Source organism: Sus scrofa, chromosome 13 (genome assembly GCF_054392235.1).
Source record: "Sus scrofa isolate SSC_HxYL_T2T_F1_AM1 chromosome 13, Sscrofa_HxYL_maternal_Yorkshire_Landrace_v2.0, whole genome shotgun sequence".
Classification (NCBI taxonomy): domain Eukaryota; kingdom Metazoa; phylum Chordata; class Mammalia; order Artiodactyla; family Suidae; genus Sus; species Sus scrofa.
Genome location: NC_139395.1, coordinates 97,455,123 through 97,474,228, shown reverse-complemented (window position 1 = coordinate 97,474,228; position 19,106 = coordinate 97,455,123). Strand labels below are relative to the sequence as shown.

Genomic DNA, 19,106 nt, shown 5'->3' with positions numbered 1-19,106 from the left:
TACAAACCAGTAAGTCTGAAAAACTCACAGCTGATACACAAACTTTTCTTTTAAATGATAAACACCATTCCTCATCCCCACCACCACATGCACTACACTGGACCCAAATATCTAAACATTTAGAGGCATTACTTTATAACACAGTTTTGCTTTATTAGTCAAATACTATGTGTTTTAATGCAGATATAAATGTTCTGTATCCATACAGTTACTCATGTACTTATAGCAGGGTAGATAAAAAATCAAATCAACTGCCCACTAGAGTTTAGGTCCCTGTGTTTTCCATAAGTCAGAATATTCTCATGACTGACAATAAATTCTACTTGCCAAGTCTTCTCACTTGACTGTGTTTAACAGGAAAAAAAGGCAAAACAAACCCTAAGAATGTTTATAAAAGTAATCATAATTTGGTACTAGTTTCTGTGATAATTAAAAATCTTTTACCTTAACTCTAAAAAACCATACTTACGCTTTAGAAATTTCTTAAGGTCATCAATGTACCCTTTATAGGAGTCTGGATCAGACACACTGAATGAATAATCCAACGCTGACACTGGTTTTGGAAAAACCATAAGTCCTACAAAGAGATAAAAGAAGAGGGGGGGAAATGAACTGTAGCAAATTTCCGTCTTTCTCCTTACTCTTATTTGTAACAAGAAGAGCTCAGTAAATTATGTGGAAATTGTGTTCACGAGAAGGTTGAAATCATCAAGAACTTCCCATTTCTAGCAGAGCTTCCTTGCCTGCCCACTTGCATCTCTCATAAGTGTCCTATCTATCCTAGTAAATCTATTTCTTGCTGGAAAAAAACAAACAAAAACTTCCCATTTCTATCTGACTATGAAGACAGACATCTAAAATGGAAAGAATCCCAAGTCTTCAGTATTACCTCACATAATACCAACTAGAAGCTTTCTCTTAATTAGCACCACTCTGTTCCTTATTTTAAAAGCTGTAAGTTTTACTTTATACTTTCTACATTCATTTTGTATTTAATATTTTATTATTATATTATATTATATTATATATATTATATTATTATTATATTTGCCAATTGCCATTTCTGGAGAAAATTTTAGCGAAGCAAAGTCTGAGTACTTTGTCATTCAAATTGCAACTGTCTGGAAACATTTACAAAGAAAGCTTACTTGTTCAATGAAAGAAACAGATACAATTTTAACTCTACAGTTAAATATTCTTCCTTCAATAATAAACCTGCTCTATAACTACAATGTGGTTTTCTCATACTGACTTGGAACACAGCTACCAACAATTTCATATAAGGAGTTAACACACGTCTGCAGAACATGTTTGCATGATTTTATTCATAGAAAATTTAAGCATGTTTATCTGCAAGGAACATAGTTGGGCTTCCAACTTTAATATAAGTGTTCCTCCATTAAAAACCATATCTACATTCAGCATTGCACAACAACTTAAAAAAACAATCCCCAAATTTTCACTAGTCTCTAAACATTCCTCATATATCAAAGTTATTACAGATTAGCCTTGCATTGAATCTGAAAATAAGCAAATAAGTGCTGTTTTACTTTTCATGAAAATGGCTGCTCATAGACACCTAATTCATTTTAGATCAAATCCAGTTTGTTTCAAATTCTAAATCCTGGCCTGTGTTGATCTGCCAGGCTCCTAAGTTAAACCAGATCTGATGCTACCCAACTATGATGAAAAAAAAAAAAAAAAAAAAATCAACGTTCCTAAATGGCAGAGCAAATCTTAGTCCTCATGCAGCACAAAAGAGACCCAATTAGATTCACTGTTCACCTACTGCCTCAACATACCAGATCACTTGATTTGGATGATCACAAATGCCTATTTTTCCTCACTACTGCATCGACTGAAAAATCATTGGTTGAATGTTTTATAAAAATGTTCAATGTAGGAATAAAACCTGACCATCCAGTATGTGAAATGACCATCTGTGTATATATGAAATTGTTTTTATTCTCAAGGTTTTACGGCAGAAACAAGGCATAATTTAAAAGACATAATATACTGTAATTATATATGCCAAATCAAGGCAGCTTATACATAACTGTATAAAACTGTCTAAACTTAAGAAAAACCCTTGAGTTCCCATCATGGCTCAGCGGTAATGAACCCCCGACTAATATCCATGAAGACACAGGTTCAATCCCTGGCTTGGACTGAGTTAACGATCCAGCATAGCTGTGAGCTGTGGTGTAGGTCGCTAACATTGCTCAGATCCCGTGTGGCTGTGGCATAGGCTGGCAGCTGCAGCTCCTATTCAACCCCGAGCCTGGGTACCTCCCTATGCCGCAGATGCAGCCCTAAAAAAAAAAGAAAGAAAGAAAGAAAATCCAACTTTTAATAAAACATCCAGTTTTTTTTTTTTTTTTGTCTTTCTGCCATTTCTTGGGCCGCTTCCCGCAGCATATGGAGGTTCCCAGGCTAGGGGTCTAATCAGAGCTGTAGACACCAGCCTACGCCAGAGCCACAGCAACGCCAGATCTGAGCCGCGTCTGCGACCTACACCATAGCTCATGGCAATGCCAGATCGTTAACCCACTGAGCAAGGCCAGGGATTGAACCCGCAACCTCATGGTTCCTAGTTGGATTCGTTAACAACTGAGCCACGATGGGAATTCCAAAACATCCAGTTTTATATTAAGGAAAAAAATTTTTTGGAGTTTCCATCATGGCTCAGTGGATTAAGGATCCGGTGTTGCCATGAGCTGTGGTGTAGGTCAGACACGGCTCAGATCCCGAGTTGCTGGGTGTAGGCCAGCAGTTACACCTCCCATTCGACCCCTAGCCTAGGAACCTACATATGCTGTGGGTGTGGCCCTAAAAAGGCAAAAAAATAAAGAAATTTTTTATTTGTATTTTTTTGGCCACACTAGCAGCACAAGGAGTTCCTGGGCCAGGGACTGAACCCACACCACAGCAGTGACCTGAACCACTGCAATGACAATGCTGTGCCACAAAGGAACTCCAAACTAAATAAATTCTGAAGAAAAACATTATTTTAAAAAAAGATTTATTTATTAAAAAAGATTACATCCCTTTAACATGACTAAGTTTTATGGTAATTTTTAAATGACTCAATTTTCAAAGTTCCTGTCGTGGCGCAGCAGAGACGTATCTGACTAGTATCCATGAGGACGCAGGTTCTATCCCTGGCCTTGCTCAGTGGAGTAAGAGGCCAGTGTGGCCGTAAGTTGTGGTGTAGGTTGCAGACCCTTCTCAGATCCTATGTTGCTGTGGCTGTGCTGTAGGCTGGCAGCTACAGCTCTGATTCAACTCCTAGCCTGGGAACCTCCACATGCTGTAGGTGCGGCACTAAAATAAATAACTCAATTTTCAAAAACTTTATAGACCTAAATGTCTACAACTAAATTTCTGATATAAGCAATTTCTTAGATCTGCCCAGCAATCTCTTGGAGCTTCAGTACCTGCTATTTAACAACCTATTTGGAATTCTTAAGTAAAAAGCCACAGCAGGAGTGTGCTGTGCAGCTGCATTTTTGACATAGTACACTTAATTCCTCCAAATAAAGTTTTGGCTTACTCAAAACCATAAACGTCAACAGAATGTGAAGGCTACAGTAACTCTTACCTCCTTACAATTTAAACCACTGGGACAAGAGTGTGTGTGCATGTATGCACGCGTGTGTGTGTGTCTGTAGGGGTATGGATAAACAGCGTGTATTTATGTTATATGTGTGTATTTGTTAATATAAATGCTAATTTCCAACTAGCACCTCTTTTGCCAGGTACAAATACACTCTTGAAATGATGCCATTTAAAAAAAAAAAAACTAACATGGAGTTCCCGCCATGGCGCAGTGGTTAACGAATCTGACTAAGAACCATGAGGTTGCGGGTTCAATCCTTGGCCTCGCTCAGTGGGTTAAGGATCCAGCATTGCCACAAGCTGTGGTGTAGGTCACAGACACAGCTTGGATCCAGAGTTGCTGTGGCTGCAGCGTTAGGCCGGAGGCTACAGCTCTGATTCAACCCCTAGCCTGGGACCCTCCATATGCTGCAGGTGCAACCCTAGAAAAAAGAAAAACAAACAAACACAAAAACAAAAACAAAAAAAACCACCTAACATAATGTTTAACTAATGTTGTTTTTTTTAAAAAAATCTTAGAAGATACAAATAGAAAGAAAAATTTAAATTACCCATAATCCCTTTACAAAGAGAAAAATCATGTTTAACAAATGAATGTACATTCATCTAATATACATATTAATAATGTTATAATATTATAATAACATGCATGTGCATATATATATATATTTATTTAAACTAATGATAAGTTTATCAGTACTACAATACACTTGGTGAATAACTTTAAGAAACTCAGGAGTTCCTGTTGTAGCTCATCAGTAACAAACCCAACTAGTATACATGAGGACTCGGGTGTGATCCTGGCCTCACTCAGTGGGTTAAGGATCCAGTGTTGCCATGAGCTGTGATGTAGGCTGCAGATGCAACTGCAACCTGCTTTGCTGTAGCTGTGGTGCAGGCCTGCAGGTGCAGCTCCAATGCGACCCCTACCTTTGGAACTTCCGTTTGCCACACAAAAGGCCCTAAAAAGACACAAAATATAAGTTTCCATCACGGTGTGGTGGAAACAAATCCAACTGGGAACCATGAGGTTGTGGGTTTGATCCCTGGCCTTGCTCAGTGGGTTAAGGATTCAGCGTAGCCCTGAGCTATGGTGTAGATTGCAAACGAAGCTTGGATCTGGTATTGCTGTGGCTGTGACATAGGCCAGCCACTGTAGTTCTGAACCAACCTGTAGCTTGGGAACCTCCACATGTGTGGCCCTATTAAAAAAAAAAAAAAAGACAAAAAATAAAAAAATTTTAAAAATAACATAGAAGCCATATACTTAAGGAGTTTCCCTTGTGGCATAGCTGATTAAGGAACGGTACTGTTAATGCAGCAGATCTGGTTACTGCTGTGGCGTGGGTTTGAAACCTGGCCTGGGAACTCCTACATGCCACAGATGCAGCCGAAACAAAACAAAACACTACACTTAAAGGATACTGAACACATTTTACTGTGCAATTATAAACAGTTTAATATTTCTGAAGTAGATCATAAGATTATGTTAAATGACAATAAAGTCGCATAACTTAGGAAAAGAAATAATTACCTTAGAATCTGTCTATGTAAAAAGAAGATAGGGCTACACATAGGAAATGGAAGTATTAACATGGAGCTAGTTTCAGATACATGGTCAAACAGAATGAAGAGTTACTTAGATAAATATTAGCTGCAAACAAAGAACAAGATAAAAGGACAAATTGTTCTAAGAAATTGGTTGGGGAAACTGATTCAGTCTTGATGCTGATAAGGCTGGGAAGTCCATGCAGTAAGCAAGGATCTAGGCCAGGTTTTCTCAGCCCTAGCCCTAATGAAATTCTGGACTGGATGATTCTTTGTTGTAGAGGGTTGTCCTATGCATTGCAGGGATTTTTAACAACAGCCCTGGCACCTCTCTAGTTGTGACAATCAAAAATATCTCCAGACTGTGCTGAATGGCCCTGGAGGGCAAATCATAGCTGGATGAGAACCACTGCTCCAGAGAGAAACTCCTAGACTCTCACCTTCCCTGGCCTGTGTGTCCATCCTGCCTGCTGCCCACACTTCACTCCTCCGTGAACAGCCTTTCCGTTGCTACCATCTCTGGAAGTTGTTCCACATTTCTGGAAATTAGATACACTGGGGTTCTACACATTGTTATCTTACTTCTACAAAAACTGCCAGCACCTTGAGGACAAGAGCCATGTCCAACAATGACGGGAGAAATGGCAATCAAAGACTATTTAAAAAGAATAAAATCAGATTGTTTCCTAGTGCCCTAGCAGTTAAGGATTCAGCATTGTCACTGCTATAGCACGGGTTCGATCCCTGGCCCAGGAACTTCCATGTGCTGCAGGCATGGCAAAACAAATAAATAAATAAAATGAGGTGGGGGGAAAAAATATAACTTAAACAAGTGTTCCAGTAAGATTTTTTCCGTACTTGGAGTTCTGGGTGTGGCACAGCAGAAACGAATCTGACTAGGAACAATGAGGTTGCTGGTTTGATCCCTGGCCTTGCTGAGTAGGTTAAGGATTTGGCATTGCTGTGAGCTGTGACGTAGGTCGCAGACCGGCTCAGATTCTGCATTGCAGTGGCTGTGACATACGCTGGCAGCTGTAGGTCTGATGGACCCCCTAGCCTGGGAATCTCCATGTGCAGCAAGTACAGCCCTAAAAAGCAAAAAAAAAAAAAAGATTTTTTTTTTGTCCATACTGAAGTATATTCTGCAGTATCCTGGAGGATTTTTTTCCCCTTGACACAATCAAGAGAGAATAATTAAACATATCAACAGTCTCATTTTATTCTCAATTGATGTATCATTATTTAATACTTCTTACTATTTCCATGTGAAGCAATTAAATCATGAAGCATGTATTTCACAAGACCAATGCTCTAACCCATGAGAGAATTGAAATACATACTTTATTAGTAAATTACTCAGAGCAAAGTGAAACTGCTACACAATATTCATTAACGCTATTCCTAACTATGACTATACTCGTCAATCTGGCTTCACCCTAATTCTCAATATTCATTTCTGCTTATTCCTGGCAAAGGACTCAAAATTTATCAGCTAGTTTTTATATCACTATGTAAATAACAAAGGTATTTATATCACTGTGTAATTATTACAGGTCTTCATAATCAGTATGTAAATATTAAATAGCAAACAAAATAAAAACTTTCACATTATCTAACTCTAAAGTTTAACATCATCTACTTGCTATATAACACAGACTTTCGGAGAAGATAAAGTATAATTCAATTTTGTTAGAAGCCACAATAATCACAACATAATTACCTGGACTAGAAATCTGGTCACGATATTTTGGAACCTCATCGTTCAGGGTCTGAAGCATAACCCACATTGTGAATGCAAAGAGTGCAGCCAGGAACACATAAAAGACTAGGTAGAAGAGCAAGATCAAACCTGTAAAAGAAAATAAAACTCATAAAATCTGGAGACGTACACACTGCATGTGTGCGTGCGCATGTGTGTGAAAGGGTGAAAAAACAAACCAACCACTGCAAGGCTAGGGTTCCAAGCTTTGCCATGCACACAGCCAAGTATCTTCATATTCAGAATGATATGAATTCGCCCAAGCAAGGGGTATTTCAGCAGGCAGCACCCACCCATCCTGTGACCCCCTTTCTCTCCTGATACTTCTAAGTACAAGTAGCTTCCACAGATAATACTAATTCAAGGTCAGAGCTTTAAAATTCCAGCACATTAGGGAGCGTTTACAAAAAAGGGATTAGATGCCCTCTAGAAATATAAAAGATGATTTTAGGTTGGACAGAACACCCCATATGCATATGTTCCTTTAAGTGACAAAAGAATTATGACATCAACCTTGTATTTCACAGTAATTATTTGCATAAATTTGGGCTTAAAAGTAAGCCAGGAAATATGCAGAAAAGGCAAATCATAAAGATGGTATTCAGTGAATAAAGTTTAGAAAACACTGGTTGAGTGGAAGCTTCATGCAAAAGTGAAGAGGACACGATCAGAAACAAGCACCCTGACCAATGAGGGATACGACAACTCCACTGCTAAGCAGGAGGAAGCAAGAGCTGGCAGACACCAAGTTTCAACATCAAGGGCTAAACATTTTTTTTTCCTTCACAATCTGGAAACACTAAGATGGATCTATCCTAAGCCAGTGATTTATTCTGAAAACATCTAGAATTATTTTTCTCAAATATCTACATTCAAAGTTTTAACATGATAAGTGGTCACCAAAGATTATATACAAGGATATATTGTTAACATCACACATTTATATTTGACCATTTAAAAACTAATGGTCAACAAATATTCCACAAATCCCCAGGTACAGCAATGGTAGAGACACTTAATTCCCCAGAATTAACATCAGCTCTCTTTTCCAGTCTAAATGCCTGCTTATTCATATTTGTTTGCCACATTCTACTCCTAGCAGAAGGGCTAGAGCAGGGGTTCCAAACCTGGAATCTATGGACCCCCTTCACCCTCACTCATCACCAGCAAGGATTAACTTCAGAGCTTCAAAGATTTCTATAATAATACATTTCTGAATATATCCATTCTTCTTCTGGGGAGTGGCTCTACAACATTCCTCTGATACTCAAAAAGACCCCGTGACCCCAGAGCAGATTGTGCCAAAAGCTAGATAAATTTCACTGGTTACTTGCAGGCCAAGAAACCGCCTCCCCTCTTTTAAAGTAAAGGGGAGACAGTTAAAGCAATTTCATTTTAATTCAGACTAGCATTCCCCATCCTCCCCCTGCCCCAATTACCAGGAGGCCAAAACAGGGAGCGAAAGGACAGAAGGAAGAAAGGAGCACAGCATGTCACCTCCAGACAGCATCACTTCCCTACCACACAGAGTGAGCCTGTTGCAGAAAAACAAAGGAAGACCAATCTCAATGAAGTGATCAGTTTACTGCAGAGGGAAATGAAACACATGCAAAGCCCAAAGGCTGGTTTAATGAGATAGAGGAGAAAAACGAATCTCTCAGATCTGCATATTTGTAGAAACTAATGGATATAAAAGCCCTCCACACATGGTAATTCCCGCCGTCGCTCAGTGGTTAATGAAGCCAACTAAGAACCATGAGGTTGCGGGTTTGATCCCTGGCCTTGCTCAGTGGGTTAAGGATCCGGCGTTGCCGTGAGCTGTGGTGTAAGGTTGCAGATTCGGCTTGGATCCCATGTTGCTGTGGCCGTGGTGTAGGCCAGTGGCTACAGCTCCGATTAGACCCCTAAGCCTGGGAACCTCCATATGCCATGAGAGTGGCCCTAGAAAAGGCACAAAGACAAAAAACAACAACAACAAAACAAAAAACAAAAACCCTCCACACAGCAGACCATGGTTGACAAATACATAAATGTAATGAGTAGGGGGCTGTATTCCAATAGAACCTTCACTTTTAAAAAACAAGCAGCCTGAGGCCACAGTATTTTGTCAACCGATACAGCGGATACTAATCTGGAGAAGTTTAAATTCGGAGAAGTTTAAAACATAAGTGCTAAGAGTTTATTGAGAAGTGTTTTAAAGTCATCTCAAAACATCATCAGGAGTTCCCGTCATGGCTCAGTGGTTAACGAATCCGACCAGGAACCATGAGGTTGCGGGTTCGATCCCTGGCCTTGCTCAGTGGGTTAAGGAGCCAGTGTTGCCGTGAGCTGTGGTGTAGGTTGCAGACACGGCTTGGAGCCCATGTTGCTGTGGCTCTGGCGTAGGCCAGCAGCTACAGCTCTGATTAGACCCCTAGCCTGGGAACCTCCATATGCCATGGGAGCGGCCCAAGAAATGGCAAAAAAGATAAGACAAAAACAAAACAAACCAAAAAAAAATTATCATATCATTTTCAAATATGATTTAAAAATTTCAGGAATAATGTAAAATTTATTGGAAAAAAAGGGGGGGGGGTTCCCAGCGTGTCACAGCAGAAAGGAATCTGACTAGGAACCATGAGGTTTTGGGTTCGATCCCTGGCCTCACTTAGTCCGTTGAGGATCCAGCATTGCCCTGAGCTGTGGGGTAGGTTGCAGACGCAGCTCAGATCTGGCCTTGCTGTGGCTGTGGCGTAGGCCAGCAGCTGTAGCCTCAATTAGACCCCCAGCCTGGGAACCTCCATATGCTGCAGGTGCAGTCCTAAAAAGCAAAAAAAAAAAAAAAAGGTTGCAAAGCAAAAGAACATAGATCAGGGAATTCCTGTCGTAGCTCAGGATTCTAGGATTCATGAGGAGGACGTGGGTTCAATCCCTGGCCTCGCTCAGTGGGTTAAGGATCTGGTGTTGCCGTGAGCTGTGGTGTAAGTCGCAGAGGCAGCTTGGATCCTGTGTTGCCGTAGCCGCGGTGTAGGCTGGCAGCTGTACAGCTGTAGCTCCAATTCAAGGACTCCTAGCCTGGGAACCTCCATATGCCACAAGAAAAAAAAAAAAAAAGCATATAGCAAACATGAACAAAAGTGTTAAAACTGCCTAAAGTTAGGTTCATAAAATAGATACACAAATTAACAGCCATGTCCCAAACCTGATGCCCTGTATTAGTGACCATTAAGTCCTTTTTGAATGTAGGGAGTAAATAACTGATTTCTGGCACTAAAGCTAGTTTCCCCTACTTAATAAGATAATCCTGCTAAAACCAAACTTAACATTCAAAAATTAAAATTAATCTCACTTAAAAAAATTATATATTAAAGACCAATCACAAATTGTCAGTATTTTATCTACTTAACTTCTTTTCCCCTACACTAAGGAAAAAAAAAAAAAAAAAAAGCCAGAAAATAAAAACAGAAGTCGTTAACAGCTATCCTTATAGAAGGGTATAATTCACATTCCATTCACCTATGAGTGGGACTGCTTGGTCATATGGTAACTCCATTTAGTCCTTTAAGTGTCAGGCTGTAATATTTTACACTCCCAACAGCATGATTCCAATTTCTCCACAGCCTCATCAACATTTCCCAATATAAAGGGTTACCTTATTGTGGATTTAACTGGCACTTCCCTATTGGCTAATAATGTTGAACATCTTTTCATAACCTTTGGAGAACTGTCTATTTCAGATCCTTGGTCCATTTTAAAATTTGAATTCTAAGAGTTCTTTATATACTACAGACACAAGCCTCTTATCAGATATACGATGTACAATAATTTTCTCCCATTCTGTGGATTGTCTTTTCACTTTTTAATTTTTTTTAATTTTTTTCTTTTTTGGCTGCCCTGTGGCATATGGGAGTTCCTGGGCCAAGGATCAGATCCGAGCCACAGTTACCCCCTAAGCCACAAGTGCAGCAACGCCAGATCTTTAATCCACCGTGCTGGGCACTGAACCTGTGCCCCAGCACTCCCAAGATGTCGCTGATCCCACTGCACCAACAGTGGGAAATTCTCTTAATTTTTATTTATTTATTTTTGGCTTCAGCCCTGGCATGCAGAAGTTCCCAGCCCAGGGCTCAAACCTGCACCACAGGAGTGACAACATCAGATCCTTAACTGCTAGGCCACCAGGGAACTCCTGTCTTTTTACTTCCATGGCATTGTCCTTTAAAGCAGCAAAGTTCTTAATCTCAAGGAAGTCCAATTTATCTATTTTTTTCCTTGATTGTTTAACCTTCAGTATCATATCTGAAAGAGACTACTGCCTAATTCAAAGTCATGAAGACCTGCAACTATGTTTTCTTTTTTGTGTCTTTTTAGGGCCACACCTGCAGCATATCAAAGTTCCCAGGTTAGAAGGTTGAATAGGAGCTGCAGCTGCCAGCCTATGCTACAGCCAGATCTGAGTCACATGTGTAACCTACACTAGAGCTCACGGCAACACTGGATCCTTAACCCACTGAACGACGCTGGGGAGCAAACCCACGTGCTCATGGATACTAGGCAGATTTACCATTGAGCCACAACAAGAACTCCCCAGCTATGTTTTCTAAGAATTTTTAGTTTTAGCTCTTAAGTTTGGGTCTTTGATCCACTGCATATTAATTTTTCTACATAGTATCAAGAATGGGTTCAATTTCATTGTTTTGTGTATGGATATCCTGTTGTCCCAGTACCACTTGTTAAGAAAAAATTTGTTCCCCATTGAAAGATTTTTCTTAAACTAATAAGCATGTACTACTTCTATAATTAAAAATACTATGCTTTAATACACAAACATTCTATATATTTATTAAAATCATCGTAGTATAAAAAGATTAAACAAAATTAAATAACATGCCTAGGATTAAGTTACCAGCAAGAGAAACCAGTACCAAACCAGTACCTCTCCATGTGCTACCTTACCTGGTCTGCTTTTCCTGGGAGCCTCAAGCTATTACCTTTTGTAATTAAAACTCCCATTCTCTGAAAAATCTATCATCCAAGTCTTCTATGTTACTCCAGGTAACAGAAATTACATGGACTAAAACATCTGCTCCTTCTGTCTAAGAGTTCAGTTACCACAACTGACAGACATATAAACAAAGAATTACAGACATCAAGTGCTAGGGAGAAGAAAAGAGAAAGAATTAACTGTCTCCAACAGGAAGAAAAAGGAAAGGGATTTCATCAGAGGAGGACTTCCAGAAACAAGTTAGCTCACCGAAGATGAAGAAGAGGAGGATGCTCTGGGCCAAAGACTAGATGGCTCCACAGCAGGAGCAGCCAGGTGAGTACAACTTTGTTCCTACGCCCAACACACACATGCCCCTGGTGCCCAGCAACTACTCACAGTAGCAGTACCATCTACTTTGAAGTAGGAGCAAGGAGCGTGGGATAAAAACTGGGCAAGGTCCTGCATGGGCTGGTGAAAATCTAAAGGAGTTTCCTAAACCAGCTCTTGGTTGGCTCTGGTTTAGGAGTTTCCTAAACCAGCTCTGTGCCTCATCCTGAATGCTGTTGACAGGAAAGTAATTACAAAAAAAGAGATTGAAGCAATTCAAAATATTTGAGAAAAAAACTAATCCAATAAAGTAGCAAGTGCAACAAATAAAGAAATGCCTGAAAAAACTGGGCATATAATGGGTTATAACAGGATATTAAAACAAATGGGGGGGAGCATGACTATAATTAAAATACAGAGTAGGAAGTGAAAGGATAATTTTTCTTTTCTTTTCTTTTTTGTCTTTTTAGGGCCGCACCTGTGGCATATGGAGGTTCCCAGGCTAGGGGTTGAGAATCAGAGCTGTAGCCACCGGCCTATGCCACAGCAATGCCAGATCTGAGCCACATCTGCGACCATACCATAGCTCACAGCAATGCCGGATCCCCAGGCCAGAGATTGAACCTGTGCCCTTATGGATACTAGTCAGATTCATTTTTGCTGAGCCACCACAGGAACTCCCGAAAGGATAATTTTTCAAAATCTGATCTCATATTCTGATTATTAAAACTATAAAACTTATAGGTAAGCTGAACTGGAGAAGAGGCAAACCAAAGAAAAATCCAGATACTTAAGAAAACATAAAAAGCAAACCAAAGACTGGGGAGATTTTTTTTTTGTATAAAATATAACCAATAAAGTACTTAATCTGCATCTAGAATATTTAAAGAAAACTTACAACAAAACAAATTTCTTAAAAAATGAGCAAGTTCTGAACAGAAACTTCATCAAAGATGTAATAAGAATCACACACACACACAAAAGAAAAGCTCATGAAAACATTCAACATCACTAGTCATCAGGGAAGGGCAAATCAAAAGCACTACATGTTAACCAGAATGCTAGAAATTTTGAAGATTGACATAACTAATGATGGCCCAGGACTGGAGCAACTGAAACACTAGTGTACTGATGGTGGGAATGTGAACAAATTAAAACAAAAACCCGTTTTGGAAAACAATTTTCTGAAAAGTCAGTAGCATACACCTATGATAGGATCCAGCTAATCCACTCCTAGATATTTCACCAGGAAAAATGAAAGCACATGCTCACAGGGGGAATGGGATATGCACATTCACAAATGCTTTATTTGTAATCACTAAAAACTGCCAACAACCCAAAAAGACATCTACTCATGAAGTAATAAATTCTGGTATATCCATACAATGGAATACTATTCATGGTCTATTTCTCAAGGTAATTATGCTAAATGAAAGAACTCAGCACCCTCTATGCCAAAAAGCACATGCTACATGTCCATGCATTTCAAGTTTCAGAAAACACGAACTAATCTAAAGTGTCAAACAAAAGCAGATCTATCCCTAGATCCTGAAGAGGTAGGGAAAGAGAAAGATTACAAATGGGAAAGAGGGTATTTGGGGGGGGGTGATGAATATTTTCATTACCTTTAGTGATAGTTTCATGAGTACTATACATATATGCATATAGGTGAGTATACATCAAAACTCAAGTCATACTCTTTAAACACATGCAGTCTACTGTGTGTCACCATAACAACTCACTTAAGCTGTTTAAAAAACAAATTATCTAGAGAATTGGCCAGACCAAAGAAAAATTCAGGGAAGTAAAAGATCAAACCAAGGTATTCTATAAAATTGGGCAAGAATGTAGAGAGGGAGTGTGTGGAGATTGTTGAGACATGGGGGGAGAGAACCGGAATATCAACCAATCTAACAAGAATTCCGCAAGAAAAGGGTAGAGTGTGGAGAATGCTCAAAGAAATAAGATATTTTGTATCTAGACTGGAAAAGATTGAGAACTACTAGAAAACACCCTGTAACTAGACACCCTGCAACAGGTAAAACTTAAGAGTACTAATAAAGCAAAAACGTCTTTAAAGATTCTAAAAAGATAAAAGAGGTTCCACCTAGGACAGAGAAATATGACCGACAGATATCTCATCTGCCAAAAATAAAACAATATATTCCAAATTGAGGAAAAATGATTATAAACTAAAAGATCAACCAACCAAGAAAACAAAAGGACATCGCCAGATGTGCAGGACTTAGAATATCTACTATCCTCAATTCCACCTGTAAGAATGGTTATACACCCCCCAAAATTGACAAGCAATAACAAAAAAATTGCTAACAACCTAAGTGTCCTCAAAGGAGAAATAAAATACATGATGGAAAATTACAGTAATTACTAAATTACAATTACTAAAATTAATTGTAGTTTAAACAGGAATGAAGTAGACCTCAAAAACTCCAAGTAGAGGAGTTCCCATCGTGGTGCAGTGGAAACAAATCTGACTAGGAACTAGTTGGGTGTGATCCCCAGTGGGCTAAGGATCAGTGATGCACCTTGGATCTGGCGTTGCTGTGGTTGTGTCATAGGCCAGCAGGTCCAGCTCCAATTGGACCCCTAACCTGGGAACCTCTATATGCCACTGGTGCAACCAGCCCTTAAAAAAAAAGACCAACCAACCAACCAAAAAAAAACCTCCAAGTGGAAAAAAAGTAACCTCAGAATGATACATACCACATGCTCAAATTTAAAACACTCAAAATAATTTCAAAATTCTATAAATTACTATATATCATATTTGCTAATGGACCAGAAACTTAAAAAATCAAATTCATAAATAGTGGTTACCTCTGAATAAGGGATTGAGGGATGTGGTAAAGGAAGAAAAACTTATTTATATGTTATCTAAGTTGAAAAAAAATACAAAGCTTAGAGACTAAATTCCAGAAAAAGCTAGTAATTGTACAGTTTTCATTTTTTTTTAAGTTTTCTTTAAAAATTTAAGCCAAACTTTCTAGCTTGGGGAGGGCAGCTGAGGTGGTAGCGGCCAGGAGAAAACAAAAAATTTTTAATTAAGCGAAAGAAGGAGATCTCTTGTGCAGCAACAGGATAAGAACCTGACATTGTCACTGCAGTGGCTTGGGCCACCATTGTGGCGCAGGTTCCATCATCCCTGGCCTGAGAACTTCCACATGATGTGGTCGCAGCCAAAAAATAAAAAATAATGAAAATATGGACTTCCCGCTGTGGCGCCAACAGCCGTGTCTCTGGAGCACTGGGTCAAAGGTTCAGACCCTGGCCCAGTACAGTGGATTAAGGAACCACACGTTGCCACAGCTCTGGCATATGTTGTAACTGCGGCTAGGATGTGATCCCTGGCCTGGGAACTGCTTATGCTTCAGGGAAGCCAAAATAGAAGAAAAATCTAACCCAATGATGAAAAATATATGAAGCAATGGTGAGCAAAGAAATCAGTAAGACCCGCTGGTAACATACGAGTAAGTGCTGATTTTAATTTTTTTTCCTTATCTCAGGTCTGAGGGATAATTTACGTTAATTATTTTCATTGATTCCAAGTGCACAATCCCAATAACTAAGTTGCATAAACTGTGAAACCACCCATTACACTATGATACAGAACATTTCTATCACCTTCTGGTGGAAGGTTCCTTGTGCCCATCTGCAACTCATACATCCTTCACCAGCCAGCCAATGATTTTCTATTGCCACTACTTTAGCCTGTATTTTATACAAAGTCAAATTTTTAATTTATTTAATTTAATAACAAATTAAGGTTCCCAAAATAGCAGGGCAGGAATAATTTAACAGTAGTCCAACGAAAAACATTCTCAAAGCGGGTTTTAAAAAAAACTCACTAGATGCTATTTATAGATGAAACCTAAAATTGTAACACATAACAGCTGAAAATAAAGTAGATCTTGGCTAACAAAATGAAATGTAGATATAGCATTATTACCTAAGCAAACCAGAATTCAAGTCAAAAAGTCAAGCAAAAAGTACTGAGCAAAGATAAAGCTTAAAATACATACAGCAAAAGCAGAATTATGAAATTTATAACAATCAGAATTTGTAACAATCAGAATCAAAATTTATAACTATTCCTCATATTCCATATATATATATATACACACATACATATTTACATATAAAATGTGCTGGAAAAGGACTAGTAGTAGAACTGATAAGCAATCATTATCTGTAGGAAAGACTCCATGATTGGTGGAAGGCAGTCAACAGAAACACGAATATATTCAAATATTCTTTTTCTCCAACATTCATTTATGAATATTTATAATTACAAAAAAAAGGTTAAAAGAAATGTAAGTGAACACGCACCTATATTCTACAGTGAATAGTCTACTACATTTAGCTCCTATTCACTATTTTTTTTAATGCATTTCAAGTTGTGGATGTGGGGACACTTAACCCCTAAACACTTCAAAATGCTTATTAACTCAAACTGAGAGAAAAAAATTAGATTCAGTGAATACACAAATTGCCAATTACCATGGACTGACAAATGTATTCACCGCTAATGATTCAAACTGTTACCGAGATATAAAACATTACCATCACTATTCCATCATCCTATAAAGTTCTCTTACGCCCCTTCCCAGTCAATCCCCATGCCCACTACCCCAGAGGCAAACACCATTCTGGGCTTTTTTCTAGCATAGTAAGTATTGCTTGTTTTAGAGGTTCACAGAAATGAAATTGTATAGTATGTTCTCCTTAGTAAAGCTTTTCTGTTCAGCCTGTGGGTTTCACCCATGTTTTGTATATCTGGAGTTCATTCCATTTTACTGCTGAGTAGTATTCCATTGCGTGGACATTGGTTTGTTTATTCATTCTGCTGCTGGACACCTGGGCTGTTTCCAGTTTGGAGCTACCATGAATATTTTTGTGGACATATGTTTTCATTTCTCTTGAATAAACAAACACCTAGAACTGCTGGGTCATGGGATGAGTTTTATAGGACACTATCAGACCTTTGTCCAAAGTGAATATACCACGTATATGTTTCAAAAACTATTACAGGTATGGAGTTCCTGCTGTGGAGCAGTGGGTTAATGATCTGGCTTGTCTTTGTGGTGGCCAGGTCCAATTCCAAGCCTGGCACAGTGGGTTAAGGACCCAGCGTTGCTGCAGCTATGGCTAAACAGTTGCGGCTAGAATTTGATTCCTTGCCTGGGAACTTCCATATGCCATGGGTGTGGGCCAGATACAGGGGGGAAAAGTATTACAGGTAACAGTGGTTACCCAAGGAAGAAGCTGAGGATGACAGTGGACTTACTGACTATTCACATCTGTACTGTAAAAATTCAAATAATGAGGTTACTCTTGTTACATGAAAAGAGCAAAGCTGAGAGTCCACAGTCTAAGACCAGTTCAGGTTTCTTCGGTTAGCCTACACTGACCACTAACTTCTAGAGCAGAGGTCAGCAAACCACTGCTGCTGCCTGTTTTTGTAGTTAAAATACTGAAACACAGGGCACTAGTTTACATACTGTTTATGGCCACATTCAAGGAACTAATAGCAAAGTTGAGTAGTTGTAAGAGACACTGTATGGCTGGCAAAACCTAAAATATTACCTGGTCCTTTAAAGAATAAGTTTGCAGCCTCTTGTTCAAAAGCATTTACATGGGCTTTGTTTTTCATTCTGAAGTGACATCTGAAACTCTCATGCCACTTTTCCCTTGCAAAGGAAACTAAGGCCAAGAAATTTTAAATGACTTATCCAAGCTTAGATGGAGATGTGGAATTCAAATTTAGGTCCATATTCTGAGTCCTAGTCTGATCATCTCAGCAACTGGTAAACTTCCAGGACTTATCAAGTAAAAATACACATGTCCACAGGCTCAGTCTGACTATGATGTCCTATCTGGAAACTTCAAAATGAATTAGAAGTTGAGTAGAACAGAATCATGGAGAGCTGAGGGGAATTATGCCTTTATGAACAAGTTCCTCCACAAACAAGACTTTCATAGTGTGAAGCTATACCAATTAATCCACAATACTCTCTCAATTTTAGGCCAACGAATAGGTGAATCACAAGCAGAAACTACCAAAAAAGAGTAAGTGCGTATTATGTGCTAGATGCTGCAGGGATATAAAATGCATATATAAGTCCTGATCTGTGAGAATACCCAGTTAGCAGAAAGAATGTACATAAACAGCTCTAATCCAGAGCACCTACTGTTTAGGTGTTCCAGGCGATAAATGTATTACTTTCACCTGGGCATGCCAGAGAAGGCTTATGGTAGTGCTGGCCCTAGATCTTGAAGCAGGGTAGAATTTATGATGCAGAGAATGAAGGGCATGGGAGAAGGGAATGAGCAGGGCATTCCAGACCAAAGGGCCTCAGATATACCGATTTGGCTACAACATGTGGTATACGGGAAGTACAGCATAAGGTTGGAAACAAAGTTCTAAGCCAATATGCAATATACCTGGAATGCCAGGCTGTCTGGAACTTATTTAAACCTTCAGAAAGCAGTGGGGATACAAACAGTTTCATGGTACAGGGAGTAGCTTGATCAAAGCTGCAGCCTTAGAAATAATCTGAAGGCAGTAAAGTGTAGGTCACAATGATTCCAACAGACTCCTTGGATCTCTCCAGGGCAGTACCAGAAGTTAAGAGCTTATCTTCCCTGGTTAACACCTGTGGATAAAAGTTGGAAGGCTAATGGTCTATCTAAACTTGGAACAATTTGGAAAGAAAGTTACAAAAGATCTTCATGGGCTGGTTTAAGTTTTTGAATCAGATAATTTATTTACAGGAAAAGGCACTACTAGATCTTGAAAAAGTAGGGTAGGGCTAGTGGGAATGTTAACAGCTCTGCAATTTGCAACAGGTGGAGAGCATTATGAAGCTA

The 19,106-nt window shown here is 39.1% G+C and overlaps 1 protein-coding gene across 6 annotated transcripts in view; it reads right to left on the bottom strand.

The window, feature by feature from the left end:
* The window catches only part of ATP1B3 (ATPase Na+/K+ transporting subunit beta 3), a 46,510-nt gene that overhangs the window by 20,325 nt on the left and 7,079 nt on the right, over positions 1 to 19,106 (bottom strand). For 5 of the 6 annotated variants that reach the window (XR_014824059.1, XR_014824057.1, XR_014824060.1 and 2 more), the window contains exons 2-3: positions 6,887 to 7,015; positions 470 to 577 (exon numbers count right to left, since the gene is read on the bottom strand). Coding sequence is in view for 2 of the 6 variants with exons in the window: in XM_013982100.3 (XP_013837554.1) it covers positions 470 to 577; positions 6,887 to 7,015 (237 nt within the window). In the remaining 4 variants the exon portion in view is untranslated. Of the gene's footprint in view, positions 1 to 469; positions 578 to 6,886; positions 7,016 to 8,364; positions 8,461 to 19,106 lie in introns of all 6 variants that reach the window. The other variant, XM_084989920.1, reaches the window with a different exon arrangement.